This window comes from Musa acuminata, chromosome BXJ3-3 (genome assembly GCF_036884655.1).
Source record: "Musa acuminata AAA Group cultivar baxijiao chromosome BXJ3-3, Cavendish_Baxijiao_AAA, whole genome shotgun sequence".
NCBI classification, from domain to species: domain Eukaryota; kingdom Viridiplantae; phylum Streptophyta; class Magnoliopsida; order Zingiberales; family Musaceae; genus Musa; species Musa acuminata.
The window spans coordinates 2,552,114-2,567,153 of record NC_088351.1 but is presented as its reverse complement, the minus strand read 5'-3'; the positions used below and the strand labels follow the sequence as shown (position 1 = coordinate 2,567,153).

At 35.9% G+C, this 15,040-nt stretch overlaps 2 protein-coding genes across 3 annotated transcripts; one reads left to right on the top strand and one right to left on the bottom strand.

The window, feature by feature from the left end:
- Positions 1-3,132: 3,132 nt before the first annotated feature.
- LOC135633829 (zinc finger protein 3-like) lies at positions 3,133-3,558 on the top strand. The gene has a single exon (XM_065143766.1). The coding sequence runs from the start codon at positions 3,133-3,135 to the stop codon at positions 3,556-3,558; it is 426 nt and encodes a 141-aa protein (XP_064999838.1).
- A 2,836-nt stretch (positions 3,559-6,394) lies between these two features.
- LOC135632930 (nucleotide-sugar uncharacterized transporter 2-like) lies at positions 6,395-13,114 on the bottom strand. 2 transcript variants are annotated; one of them, XM_065141820.1, is made up of 7 exons: positions 10,599-10,883; positions 9,308-9,459; positions 8,952-9,160; positions 8,768-8,861; positions 7,961-8,127; positions 7,714-7,884; positions 6,395-6,920 (listed from the first exon to the last, which is right to left on the bottom strand). In XM_065141820.1, exons 1-7 carry the CDS (start codon positions 10,675-10,677, stop codon positions 6,635-6,637), a joined length of 1,158 nt encoding a protein of 385 aa, XP_064997892.1. In that variant the 5' UTR covers positions 10,678-10,883; the 3' UTR covers positions 6,395-6,634. The 2 variants fall into 2 exon arrangements, with proteins under 2 accessions (XP_064997892.1, XP_064997893.1); XM_065141821.1 differs by lacking the exons at positions 6,395-6,920; positions 10,599-10,883 and adding an exon at positions 12,832-13,114 and having other exon boundaries at positions 7,710-7,884.
- Between the last annotated feature and the right edge of the window lie 1,926 nt (positions 13,115-15,040).

The window sequence follows — 15,040 nt, the reverse complement described above, 5'->3', positions numbered from 1 at the left end:
TATTTTTATTTTTTTATTAATATTTTTTTTTTGAAATTATGAAATCGATAGCTTGGAATCAAAACCATCGATTCCTAAACTATGAGTTTTGAAATGGATAGTAGTATTGTTTTCGGGTTTAGACCCGACGAACCATCTAGTCAATTCGATTTTGGCCTGATTCGATTTCGATTCAAAACGATTATGATATTGTTTATTAGACATATAAGTGATATGATATTATTTCTTATCCATTGTAATTGCTGGTAGACCATTATGATATTATATTTTAAAATTTTAAATTAGTTTAATTGATTTTAAGTGTCAATTTAGATTATTTACTATGTTATCAAGTATGTTCAATAGTGTTTTTATTATGGTGGCCAAAGTATTATAACAAGTAATTTTTTAAATTTTTATTTAGGTGATATTATTCATAAAATATTATAAATACCTATTTAAATCATAATATGAAATATCAAATGATTTCTAATATGTTTTAATGCGGGTTTATAGTGAGGGCAAAACACTGTAACAGGTCAAAAGTGAAAAAAAATATTGCAACATGTTAAAACACTATAATGGATGAAAAATTTTCTAAGATAATTTAGGTTTTTTTTTCAAATTAAAGATATTATTTAAAGAAATCAAAATGGGAGGAACCGATTGGGAAATACATAAAATGTGAATATTTTATAAGAAAGTCATCCTTTGTTTTTCTTGTTCTTTAGTGGGTATTTTTCTATAAAATATTCATATTTTGGATAGTTACTAAAAGATACCCCTTTTTTCCCAAAATATATCCTTCATTTTAAAAATATTTAAAATATCCCTAAAAAGTTTTCTTGCCAATTTTTTTCACATATTTTTTTTACCAATCTTAAACTTTTAGAGTGTTTTCATTTAGCTTATTTATAGTTTTTTTTAAGAGCATTTATAGTATTTTTAAATCCTAAAAATATTATAATTACTATTGAAAAATATTATAAATGACATCATAGTGTCTCTTTTTTATTATAATTACTTATGGTCCATTACCATATAATATTTTTGGATTTATACTTGATTTAGTTGATGTTAGGAGTCTATTTAGAATATTTTCCTTATTGTGGTAGCCAAAATATTATAATAAGTTAATTTTTATTTTTATTTGTAAATACCTATTTGAATCATAGTATGATTTTTCATTTGACCCATTTATAATATTTTCAAATAGGATTTATGGTATTTTATTATGGTGGTCAAAACACTATAAAAAGTCAAAAACAATACTATAACATATTTAAAAAAAATTGTTAAGGATCAATCAGCATATTTTTCAAATTAGACTATAGGGAAAAACCAAATGGGGATAATGATTAAAAATATCCAAAATATAAATATTTTTTAGAACAACTGTCATTCATTATTCTATTTTTATTTATTTTTGGAAAAGAGGACAAAAGAAATACAAAAATATAAACCTGCCATATATAATCTTATTATATGAATTAACAATGGCATCAATGCAGATGAATAGTGGCACTACTTATGCATTTAAATATGTAATAAATTTAATATGATTTTCTCAGTAAATACTCACAGAGTATTTCTTAATGTGTGTGTATATATATATAATTATATATATATCCTTATTTTACTTTTTTTATTTAAAAAAATAAATATCCAAACCACACATTAGACTGCTGATAAAGGCAAGGGTAGCATAACCTTCCATTTTTGAAAGGAAAGCTTTCCTTTTGAATTGAACATCCATTTTGTAGGATTGACTTGTATCATCCTTTAGACTCTCTTCTTAGCAAATAAAAATTTATTCTTATTAAAAAAAATAAAATAAAAGTGGCATTGGAATCATACAAGACCTTTTTTACTGCATTGTTCATCATGAATGAACATACAGATGTGTCATCACAACTAAGAGACATGATTGGTAACAATGAGTTGAGGGGATTCCTACTATAGTTATAGAAAGGGGAATGCATCATATTATACAAGGAAAGAAATTTGGTTATGCATTGATTATTTACCACAAAATGATCACATCCTTCCATTCTTGTATTATTCAGCTCTCTATTTATTATTATATGTACAGGTAAGAATTCAATCATAAGAGACATCATCATCATCATCATCGTCACAAAGTCCTGTTAGAAGCTACGTATCAGTAAATGTATGTTTCATATTTCCTTGCTCTTCGCCATGAGTTATTTTGATTTTATGCTAGATTTGTGATTCATAATAACTTGTTCTTTTTTATGATTTTTTTCTGCAAATCTTCCAACACAATTCCTTGTCCACAACTTTTTTTTTTTTTTTTTTGTCTATAGAGATCAGATCTTTATTCTAATAGTTTCTCTCTATATTTCTTTTAAAAGAAAAATAGAATTTGCATCGATTCCATATACAAAACCCTAATGAATCGATGAAATCTCCGATCTACCTGATGGAATTTTAATCATACTTTGGTTGACTTGATGGAATTTTAATGCATTAATATTGTTTGCTACCATTCAAAACATTTATTATAGTCATAGCTTTATCAATTTTATCGTTGATAATATACCTAATTGATTGACATGTCGAAATCATGTGATCGATATATCGAGATAAGACGATCGACACCTCGGAGTGAGAAGAACAATAACAAGGCACTATATGATCGAAACATTGAAATCGTATGACCAATAATATGACACTACGTGGCTAATATAAGAGCACTATGTAGCCAACTTCTCAGCATCATAGGGTTGATATGTCGGAGCCATATAATACCTCAACATCACCTTGATGTTACGAAACCAACAACATGACACTACGTGGCTAACATAAGGGTACCACATAGTCGATACCTCGATATCATAGAGTTGAAGCCATGTGATCAACATCTTGATATTGTGTGATTGATGTATCAGAAACAACATAGCAAATACTTTAGTGTCACGTTGATGTCGCGTGACAAAAACTTAGATTTCATATAGATAATATACCAGCGTCAAACAACCCCAACAAAAAAAATTAGTTGCTAGTGGTTCTTTAAACCTCATCAACTATATGATAACCAAACTAATATAAGCAGAAGAAAAACAAAAGTGATCGTACAGCCAACTTTTAGATCTCATTTTAACATGTTTTCTTCTTTTTCTAGCGTCTCAAATGGATGATAAGAGGCTGAGAACAGATGATGCGAAGGAAAGGAGGGTTTTCAGCTGTCAGTACTGTGACAGAATATTCCCCAGCAAACAAGCATTAAATGGTCATCAAAGCAGACACAAAAAGGAGAGGGATGCAGCCAAGAGAGCAAAAAAGAAAGTGCCATTGTTTCCGGCACTCGCTGCTCTAAATCTTGATAAGCTGTTCCGACATGCTTCTGCTTCCTCCAACAACAGAAGAAAGCACGATTACTCCCATGAAGCATTCCCAGTAAAAGGGCTTGCAGATTACGATCCCACTCTAAGATTTGAAGTGGCACCAGCGATGCAAGCACCCATGGGAGGCTCCTCGTCCCTGACGGCCACTTCTGATGGGAAGAATGGCACGGCCGGAGACGAAGATGAACTCGACCTTACTCTTCATCTTTGATCAAAGGGATATATATATGGACCCTTTTCGTACTACTGCAATAAAAATAATCATGCAAGACATGCATGTCTTTACACCTTGATATGGATTATAGACATCCGGAATCTATGGATTACATTTGATTTCTAGTGATTTCTTTGCCTTATGAGTTTGTTGAAAATTCTGCTCTAATTACGATGTATCAATATTTTATTTCTCTGGTTGATATATTTTTTTTATTTTTTATTTATATCAGGTGTGTTTCCTCACTCGACTTTTAGATAAAAAATTCCAATAATTCGTGAACATTTTAGATAAAATATATGAAATATGTGAAAGACATGAAGAAAATTACATTATGTCCTTTATTTTAATATCCTATATTCGTGTTTTTGTCCCATCTTTATCTTTCATTATACTATCATTTTTCACTGAAGTGCATAAAATTATATATATATATATATATATATATATATATATATATATATATATATAATAGTATGTCTAATTTAAAAAAACACCTAAATTATATTTTTAATTTTTTTTACTTGTTATTGTATTTTATTTATTATAGTGTTTTAACCACCACAATAAGAATACTGTAAAACATAATTGAAAACATTATAAATGATCTAAATATAATTATAATCTCAATCAAACTAATTATAAATCTAAAAATATAATAGTGTAATGGTCTATGAGTAATGATAACCAAAGTGACATGATATGATATCACTTATAATATTTTTCAATAATATTTATAGTATTTTTAATATATAAATAAAACACTATAAATACTATTGGAAAACACTCTAAACAAGCTAGATAAAAATACTATAATAATTAAAAACTGATAAAAAAAAGGGCGAAAAAAATTGGCAAAAAAAATATATTAAGGGATATTTTGGATTTTTTTAAATTAAGGACATTATTAAAAAAAATAAAAGAGGGGTACCTTTTGGAAAATATCTAAAACATAGATTTTTTTTAAAAATACTATATATAAAATATATAATATATTTTTTTATGAAAAAATATAGAATTATTGTTCGAATCCACCGATTGAATCAATCGTCAAGTGATCTTCTGAGATATGATCGTATCGATAAGATGATATTTAATACAAATTAAATTATTTTTCGTTTCGCGAAGAAAAGGTAGCGTCAAACTTTGTGAAATAGATACAAAATAGATACTTATGAGTAAGAATGGGAGAGAAAAATTCAAATATTTTTATATTAGTGAGGTCAAGAGATTAGAGAGACTTAAACAAATTCCATTGGCCCATATTATAATTACAGTTTTGTTTACTCCTCACGAGGGATTACGTGGTGATTATGTTTGGATTAACATGACGGGTGACAGCGTTAGCATTCATATATTGTAGACTCATATTATACATTAATACCTAAGTAGATTGCAATTATTTAAAGAGAGGAGAACACAATGGTGTATATTTAGGATTGAGGAGACCAGCCTCGTCTCTCTCTCTCTCTCTCATCAGATGCAGGTCTTTGAAGGTTATGTAGCCCTTCCAAGGTCACTAGGAGATATCGAGATCGAATGCAAGTCAACTATAACTGTGTTATGCATGGATTGGACAAAGTTCAAGGCAGGTTTAATAAGAATGGTTTCTCTTTACTATGAGCTTGAGCCATACACAGGTCAATTCCATATTGCTCATATAAGTCTTTGACATCACTTTGTCTATCTCGATGCATCTTTGGCTCCCCCACTTTTCAATCGATGTGGGACTAAGTTGGCCGTGACCCTCCTTCGCTGGGAGCCAAGGGCTCAAGAGGGGGTTTGGGACGCTCGGGCCCCACGGTGGGCGCTAATCTGATATAGGACCACTTGGTCTGTCTCGGTGTACTTTGGGGGTACGAGGAATTATCCGCTTTAGGTGAGTGCGATCGAACCCACATGGTTTTGCCCTTTCGAAACCACAAAGCTCCAAAAGGTGTCTCTGAGGGTAAGGGAGGCACGACTGCCTTATGAGCCCTTGGCTTCCCCACTCCTCAACCGATGTGGGACTAAGTTGGCCCTATCAGGTGAATGTTGGTGAACAAAAATGTCGTGGCCGATGAGTCAGCACAGCTAGGTCCACGGGTCGATGTCGGGAGTTTTCTGTTGGCTGAGTTGGAGGCCCAGGTAGGTCGAGCTGCGTCTCTCCGTTATCGAGATAAGTGACAGCTCGACCTCCCTCACTGGGTGGCGATTTCCTGGTCGAGGTGTTTGTGGCTCGGGATGAGCGCTTACCTACAAAAAAAGCATTCGTTAGGTGATTCCCGACTGTGGCCCCTTCGATGAGCAAATCAGTTGTTTGTGGCCTTCGTGAGGTCTTTATATTATTGTCCAAGGGTCGATCGTATGCGGGTTGGCGTGGTGGACGTACCAAACAGTGCCTTGTTACGGATTCTGACTTGTCGTGTCTTGAGGGCGATGGTGTCTCGGGATTCCTGAGACGTGCCAAGCAACGACTTGGTACAGATTCTGACCTTGCGTGTGACACCGATTGTGACGTGTTTTAGATCCAAAATAGGCCCTATCAGTACGTGTGAATCTAACAAGTCTTTCCATAAATGATAAGGCAGTAAGTGACTAAATACTTCCAGCATATGAGGTTATCAACAGTTGAAGAAAAAGAATACATGACTGCCATTGTGTTTCAATGAGATGTGACACGTCTCTGTGAACTTTTCTCTAGAGTATATATGAACCATATAGCAAATAAAACACAGTCTCACTCTTCAAAAGATAACATGAACTGGTCCTGGCCATTGTTTTCCGATCAAATAGGACGCGCCATTGCACATTATTCAATCAACACAAATTGATACCACTAACACTTCCAAAAGAACATCATCAAGGTAGAAATTTCGTTTTCGTATAAAAAGATAACAAGTAACCCTTGAGAATTCCAGAAATGGACGCGTATATACACAGATCAGCCTTTTGCGAGAACGTTTCACTTATCAAAATTGCAAATTAAAAAAAAAAAAAAAAGAGAAGAAAGAGACATTTGAATAAAACATAGTAGTCAAGATGTTTAGTCGAGCAAATGCCTATGCCTAGCTCACTCCATGGAGGTATCATCTCAAACAGGGTTGATGGCATCTGTATTGTCTTCTTCATCAATGATTGTTTTCGGCTTTAGAGAAAATGAATTCTGTTTTGGTAGTAGCTGCTTAATTGCCCCCGCTGATGACTCCTTTGAGTCCCGCAAATTGAGGTAAGTATAGAATGACATTCCGCACAAAGCAACAACAGCTCCGAACAAACTGACCATTCCTGGGTCAGATTTGAAAAAAATGTATCCACCAAGCATAATAACACATGTTTTGAACTGCCCCAGAACAACATGAGAAGTTGCAGATGTTGCACTGTGTAGTACACATGTTTTGAACAACATCAGAAAACGTAAGACCTTTTGCTATTGCAGTAACACAATGGCATTTCGATATGATCATGTAACAACCAAATATAATACAAATATCATTATCAGTTATACTATGGAAACAAAACTAAAAAAAAAAGAAAATATAATGAAACAACATGCAGAAACATCTGAGGGAGTCAAAATGAGGTATTTGTGACCACTTTCACTGCACAAACCATTTAAGCATTTGCATGGCAACCCAAACAAGTAAAACCATCTATCGGTTATCTTTAAATGGTATATATTTTTTCTATTTAATGATAGAAAAACAATCAAGTAAATTGTGGAAATATTAGATGCAGGTTAGCCTGTAGCTTTTTACTTGTGACTTCACCTAAGCTTTCTATTGCTGATGGCCTACCTTCAGTAATATGAACTACATTCTAACAAAGCCAAATTTAGACAATAATGTGAAAAAAGTTTGAAAAAAATAAGCATGTCTACTGGTGAAGTCTGTGATACACAAAATATTGTGGAGTTCCAAAATGGAGCATTTCAGGTACGTGAATATTACAATAAGTTAGTTGTGTAGGTGCAGTGAAGATATCAAATATTACTACTTGATATCCCTATTGAAAGTGCATCCACGTGAACCTTATAATTATTGACAACCAGCAAAGATAAACATTTTTAGAACTAAAACATAGAAAAACAGATTTACATGAGAATCTCCAAACCATTATCAGAGTGAACTTTTCTTGCTGAAAGAAAAATCTTAAAGGTGCCTGAAGACTCACCCAAGTGCCAGTGCCCCTGACCATTGAAGCAGAAATCCAAATAAAGCTGATATTATGATGGCCGCTACATTGTTCCAGTTCCAACCAAAGGATAACACACCCGGTGGGTCTAACAAAGGCATCAAAACCATGAAGAAGAATATGGTAATTGGGCTTGTTTTCCACATCAACCTGGTCAAATATCGACTGACTTAGAAGAACTTTTAGATAAGATGATAAGCTTGGAAGATTTGGTTACCGCACTTACGCAAGAGCAGTCCAGTTGCCTGTTTGTTGCATATTTGACCATAAAATTTTATTTACGGCACTAGGCACAATCCATGCCAATGCAACACAAGCACCAAAAAAATTGAATTCTAGATCAGTGACAGTAGCAACAGCCACACCGACTGAAACGATACCTAGCGTGATGACCTGCATTGCCCAAGGATTAAGAATATAGGAAAAAACTGACGAAGGATTTTCTTTTGAAAATAGAAAAACTGATAGCTAAACCTAAGTAAGATTCAAATAAAATGGTTCCATGAATATATAAAGCCTTCCTTTCTGTTCCCAGCTGTATGTTTAGGTGCATACCCCAGAAAATTCATAAGTTGCATGCATATCCACATAATCATCTTTTTCACTATAACCAAATATCCGAGCCTCTGTAGTTTTCTTGAACACTGACACAAGTCCCTTGTTTTGCAATTACCTATGTCAGAACAAGCACGCTCATGCAAAATTTAAGGTTTTGCATGAGCGTGCTTGTTCTGTTAAGGTTTTTTTCATATTTAAGATTATACATCTGAGAGTCCAAAGTTTTGATTTTGGACTCTCAGATGTATAATCACTAGATTTTTTTTCTGTTAAGGTTTTGCTGCATGCTCATGCAAAATTTAACTTTGCAAGGGTATAGACATAAAAGAGGTGACTCTGGGAAGCTATATATGGAAAATGAACCAGACTTCTATAAGATGCCCATCATTTCCAAATAAAATATTTTGCTCAATTCATCATGGGAAACAAAATTCAAAATAAAGGAGATGATACATAGAGAGACAAAAAAATTTACCTTTTGAAGAGAGACCTTCTTGCTGAAAAGCATAAACTCAGCTAGAACGATTGTTGGAGTCACAGCTATCTTAGCCATCTGATAGAAACCCACACTGTGATAAAAACCAGATTAAGAAAAGGCAACAATTCATTCAAAGCATTATAACAGGATGGAGGTTCATCAGTACTAGCATAAGTCTCACCTGTTATGTTGTAAGCTGACATTGGCTAGTCCAGTGGCAAGAGCCATCACTACGCCCAAGACAAATAAAGAAGAAAATGGTGTGGCTTTAGAAGGAGGTGCAGCAGGCAGTAGAGAAAGCGCTTTGAAGATGGCCATGAGAAACCAAGAAGTTACATAATGGATCAGAGAAAGGGCAACAGGGAAATTGAACCCAACTTTGCCCATCACCTGTAAAACAGGCAGTAAGGCTTTTTCTTTCTTACACGATGAAAAAAAAAGAAGTAAAATTCAAAGGAACACTTTGAGTATAGGACTAGAATTCTCAAAATATAGCAAGCACCGACTTAATTGGTGTGGGAGACATGAGAAACACACCACTTTGTTAGCCATGATTATTCCAACAGCAACAATGAAATTAAAGGTCATTGCCACAAATGGACCACATAACCTCTGCTGCTGACGTTTTGCTCCTTCTGAAGTATGGAAATCACTGTACATGGAACTTCGCAGCTCCTCCAGTGCTCGACCTGGCAGCCACAGAAGTGAGATAGGAGTAAAACCAACAATCCATTTAGCCAATCTGATTCCTCTTTCACTACTATCATATCATAGACAAATACCATCTTTATGAAAAGGAAATGTTCTGTTTGCTTTTAGGTAGATAAATAGGAGAAAAGGTTCAACATTGTTGCAAAGGTGGGGAAAGTAGCAGCATAAATCACAGTGATGTTGCCACAGAGAGAGAAAAAAAGGGAATTTCTTCTCGATGTTTTCCAATTTCTTATACTTGTGATGCATCTATAGTGGCACATGAGAATATCTCATTTGTATTATTTGTGACTGCTAGATGGTATAATGTAGCAACAAAAATCAAGCATGATCTAAAGAATGAAGCTTCAAGGAATCCAATCTCAGACGGTTTGTTTAAGATAAAGTCCAATCTTTGCATCAGTCACTACCAAGTCTAACATAGAAAGCACACAGACGACCTGAGGCAGGACAAGAAAAGCAGCAGTCGTTTGACTAAGCAGATGTAATTTTGCAAGAACTAAAAGAAGGTAAAGATGACTTGGGGAAGAAAATCTGATAGGGACCAAAAGATAGGTACAATATCTAAAGACCAACATTGGGGAAAAGCAATCGGGATTAGGAATGATGCATCAATCTGTAAAACGAGAAAGAGATAGCAATGGCATCAACGTCCACGTTACAATATTAGTAGCTCTTTCGAGGGAACTGCATTGTTAGAAACTTGAGAACAAAAAGTTAAAGCAAGGAATGATACGAAGGCAATCGCCGAGAAGAGGGAAGCAAAAGGATTAAGATTAGAAGTTTAAGGCTCAGATCAAACCCATATATCAGTTTCCTCAATAAGAGAGCATCCTCTAAAACAAGAAAAGCCAATGACAAAGAAAGAAACCCCTAAAGCTCGAAAATCCAAAATGCCCATACAAAGGATGATTCTTCCATTCTCGGGGGCATAAAAATCATGTCCCGAGCGACACAAAAACGAACAAATCGAATGAAACATGAAACCAGTTCCACTCATTTGAAGGGAAAGAAAATTTTAGGTAAAGATTCGTGTTTCCTCATCATGAATTACTCCCCATAATTCAGAAATCGCGCCATTATGGTTGTCGCCATCGATTAAAGAAGAGACACATACCGTGCTCCCCGGCATCACTGTCCTTGCGCTTGACGAACCTCCTCCCATCCTTCCCCAAAATGGATTCCCACACTCCCATTCCGACGCAGGCCAAGAACGCATCAGGCCAGCCCGGAAGATCTCATCTTTCGGCAACAAAACCGCAGATTAATCCCGGAAGAGCAGCGGCAGGTGAGAAAGACTGGATCTTTTCAGCGCCCCCACCGGATTTGATCGAGCCGACGAAAGCATAGGAGACGGTTGGAGGCGAAGGAAAAGTGGAGTCGGTGTTCCCTGTCGCACGACTGTGCCCAAGTTTTAGGCGCAAGTGGGGCCTCATTTCCTCGAATGGACGGTTGAGATCTAAGGCTTCTCTCGCGCTGCAGTAGATGGAGGGCGGTGATTGCTTCCCTATTGGCTTGTTGCATTGCAAATAACATATCCATCCCTCTGAAGGTAAATAATTTACATATCTATTTCCTTCAATTTTTAACACATATCAATGATAAAAAACAAATTGATTTTTACTGAGAATTTCAGAAACACAAAAAAAAAAAAATCTATAATGAATATGTATAATTTAAACTTATAGAGAAAAGAGAGGAATTAAGTGACAGAAAAGGGAGGTTTGGTGGAGGCTGCTACTTGTGTGTGATGAGTAAGCTGGAAGCATGGAGAGAATCAATTGTAGGTCAGTGGGCTGGTGGAGATTGCACTTTGTGTGACTTCATTTATCAACTTGGATGATGATAGAGTAAGCTTATGTTTAATGTATAAAATCATGTTGTCTGATTCTTCCAAATGGCTTGTTATGGTTCATTGTGACATGTATTAGAATTAGAGAGAGAGAGAGAGAGAGAGAGGTATGAGAAAAAGTAAGTTAAATGTAGCTTTCATGAGTGTGACTTTAATCTTCCCTTCTCTTTTAATGTTAGTATTTTGGGTGTTGGGTCTCTTTAGGATGTGGGTGGCATCCACCTTTGGTGACTTGAATCATGACCTAAGTTGCCAGCCAGATGGAGCATTGCTCATAATATACTCTATTAGTACAATATTTACATCCTTAATATATAGTTAAATGTTCCAAATGATGTGTAGAGACAAAGGAATCTCATATTGGTCTAAGTTCTCTCAATTGATCAATTATTACACACCAAGATGACTATAGTAAAAGGTGATAATGCTAAAGATATGCTCGAGAAGGCTTAAACTTGAATTGAGCATCCAATGCTATATTTCCAAGACTAGGATGTCTCACCTACATATTTCACAACATAAGGCTCATTCAACATCTCATTATGAGGTTAATTTTCATATATTTAGGTGAAGATTCGAGACACGAAAATAATCTTTTTTTTTTACATATCATCTTGAGTACTAAATTATTCAGAAAGAAAGATGATAGGAATATTGGATTCTCCTGTGCAGAGCATTTACCATGCAATATAATGCAACAAAATTGCAAGTGCATAGACTTCATATCCCATCCTGCATTCATCTTGAGATCCATAAATATTATTATCAATCTGCATTTGGACATGCAGGAAAAAGAGACAGAATAGCACTTTTGTCCTCAGTGATCCTCCCAGATTTCTCTGTGGTTCAACTTTGCATTGCCTGACTGAGGGTGACATGCTGTAAACATAAAGAATCTTCATGGCAGAAACGATAGAAAGTATTCTCCGTAATTGGCATCAACATCTTCATAAAGAGATTTTGGATCATAGAAGCTGGCATTATGTGAGATCCATAAATTGCAGAGGAGAAGGATTTCCACCCACACGGCTCTGTCAAGAGCCACCTCAACTGTCGGCAGCTGTTGGCAGTCGGTGGGAAGGAATAAAGGCAGCACCTTTGAAGGTTAACAGTTACCCTTTATGGGGTTTAGGGTTCATAGGATCCATGGTAGAACATTGAAGAGTGCATGCGTTCTGCTTCATTTGAGAGGGGAGTTTGCTCTGTTTGCGCTGCATCAATCTGTAAAACGAGAAAGAGATAGCAATCGGGGGCATAAAGCTCGAAAATCCAAAATGCCCATACAAAGGATGATTCTTCCATTCTCGGGGGCATAAAAATCATGTCCCGAGCGACACAAAAACGAACAAATCGAATGAAACATGAAACCAGTTCCACTCATTTGAAGGGAAAGAAAATTTTAGGTAAAGATTCGTGTTTCCTCATCATGAATTACTCCCCATAATTCAGAAATCGCGCCATTATGGTTGTCGCCATCGATTAAAGAAGAGACACATACCGTGCTCCCCGGCATCACTGTCCTTGCGCTTGACGAACCTCCTCCCATCCTTCCCCAAAATGGATTCCCACACTCCCATTCCGACGCAGGCCAAGAACGCATCAGGCCAGCCCGGAAGATCTCATCTTTCGGCAACAAAACCGCAGATTAATCCCGGAAGAGCAGCGGCAGGTGAGAAAGACTGGATCTTTTCAGCGCCCCCACCGGATTTGATCGAGCCGACGAAAGCATAGGAGACGGTTGGAGGCGAAGGAAAAGTGGAGTCGGTGTTCCCTGTCGCACGACTGTGCCCAAGTTTTAGGCGCAAGTGGGGCCTCATTTCCTCGAATGGACGGTTGAGATCTAAGGCTTCTCTCGCGCTGCAGTAGATGGAGGGCGGTGATTGCTTCCCTATTGGCTTGTTGCATTGCAAATAACATATCCATCCCTCTGAAGGTAAATAATTTACATATCTATTTCCTTCAATTTTTAACACATATCAATGATAAAAAACAAATTGATTTTTACTGAGAATTTCAGAAACACAAAAAAAAAAAAATCTATAATGAATATGTATAATTTAAACTTATAGAGAAAAGAGAGGAATTAAGTGACAGAAAAGGGAGGTTTGGTGGAGGCTGCTACTTGTGTGTGATGAGTAAGCTGGAAGCATGGAGAGAATCAATTGTAGGTCAGTGGGCTGGTGGAGATTGCACTTTGTGTGACTTCATTTATCAACTTGGATGATGATAGAGTAAGCTTATGTTTAATGTATAAAATCATGTTGTCTGATTCTTCCAAATGGCTTGTTATGGTTCATTGTGACATGTATTAGAATTAGAGAGAGAGAGAGAGAGAGAGAGGTATGAGAAAAAGTAAGTTAAATGTAGCTTTCATGAGTGTGACTTTAATCTTCCCTTCTCTTTTAATGTTAGTATTTTGGGTGTTGGGTCTCTTTAGGATGTGGGTGGCATCCACCTTTGGTGACTTGAATCATGACCTAAGTTGCCAGCCAGATGGAGCATTGCTCATAATATACTCTATTAGTACAATATTTACATCCTTAATATATAGTTAAATGTTCCAAATGATGTGTAGAGACAAAGGAATCTCATATTGGTCTAAGTTCTCTCAATTGATCAATTATTACACACCAAGATGACTATAGTAAAAGGTGATAATGCTAAAGATATGCTCGAGAAGGCTTAAACTTGAATTGAGCATCCAATGCTATATTTCCAAGACTAGGATGTCTCACCTACATATTTCACAACATAAGGCTCATTCAACATCTCATTATGAGGTTAATTTTCATATATTTAGGTGAAGATTCGAGACACGAAAATAATCTTTTTTTTTTACATATCATCTTGAGTACTAAATTATTCAGAAAGAAAGATGATAGGAATATTGGATTCTCCTGTGCAGAGCATTTACCATGCAATATAATGCAACAAAATTGCAAGTGCATAGACTTCATATCCCATCCTGCATTCATCTTGAGATCCATAAATATTATTATCAATCTGCATTTGGACATGCAGGAAAAAGAGACAGAATAGCACTTTTGTCCTCAGTGATCCTCCCAGATTTCTCTGTGGTTCAACTTTGCATTGCCTGACTGAGGGTGACATGCTGTAAACATAAAGAATCTTCATGGCAGAAACGATAGAAAGTATTCTCCGTAATTGGCATCAACATCTTCATAAAGAGATTTTGGATCATAGAAGCTGGCATTATGTGAGATCCATAAATTGCAGAGGAGAAGGATTTCCACCCACACGGCTCTGTCAAGAGCCACCTCAACTGTCGGCAGCTGTTGGCAGTCGGTGGGAAGGAATAAAGGCAGCACCTTTGAAGGTTAACAGTTACCCTTTATGGGGTTTAGGGTTCATAGGATCCATGGTAGAACATTGAAGAGTGCATGCGTTCTGCTTCATTTGAGAGGGGAGTTTGCTCTGTTTGCGCTGCATCATTCGTCGGCAACAACCAAACTTTCTTTTGGCCATTAGTTTGGAATGCTGTGTTCTTCGACATGAAATGTTTGAACGATGTTTTACCATATGAAATGATGTTCTTCGACATGGGACTAAACCATATGACTAACTTGATATTTTTTGTATAGATAGCTCATCCAACTTTCACACAAAGGACCAAATCACGTCAAACGCGATGAACATTTTCCATGACAAACACCCAGCTGAATGATTCGGGTCTGTGATCCAAAATG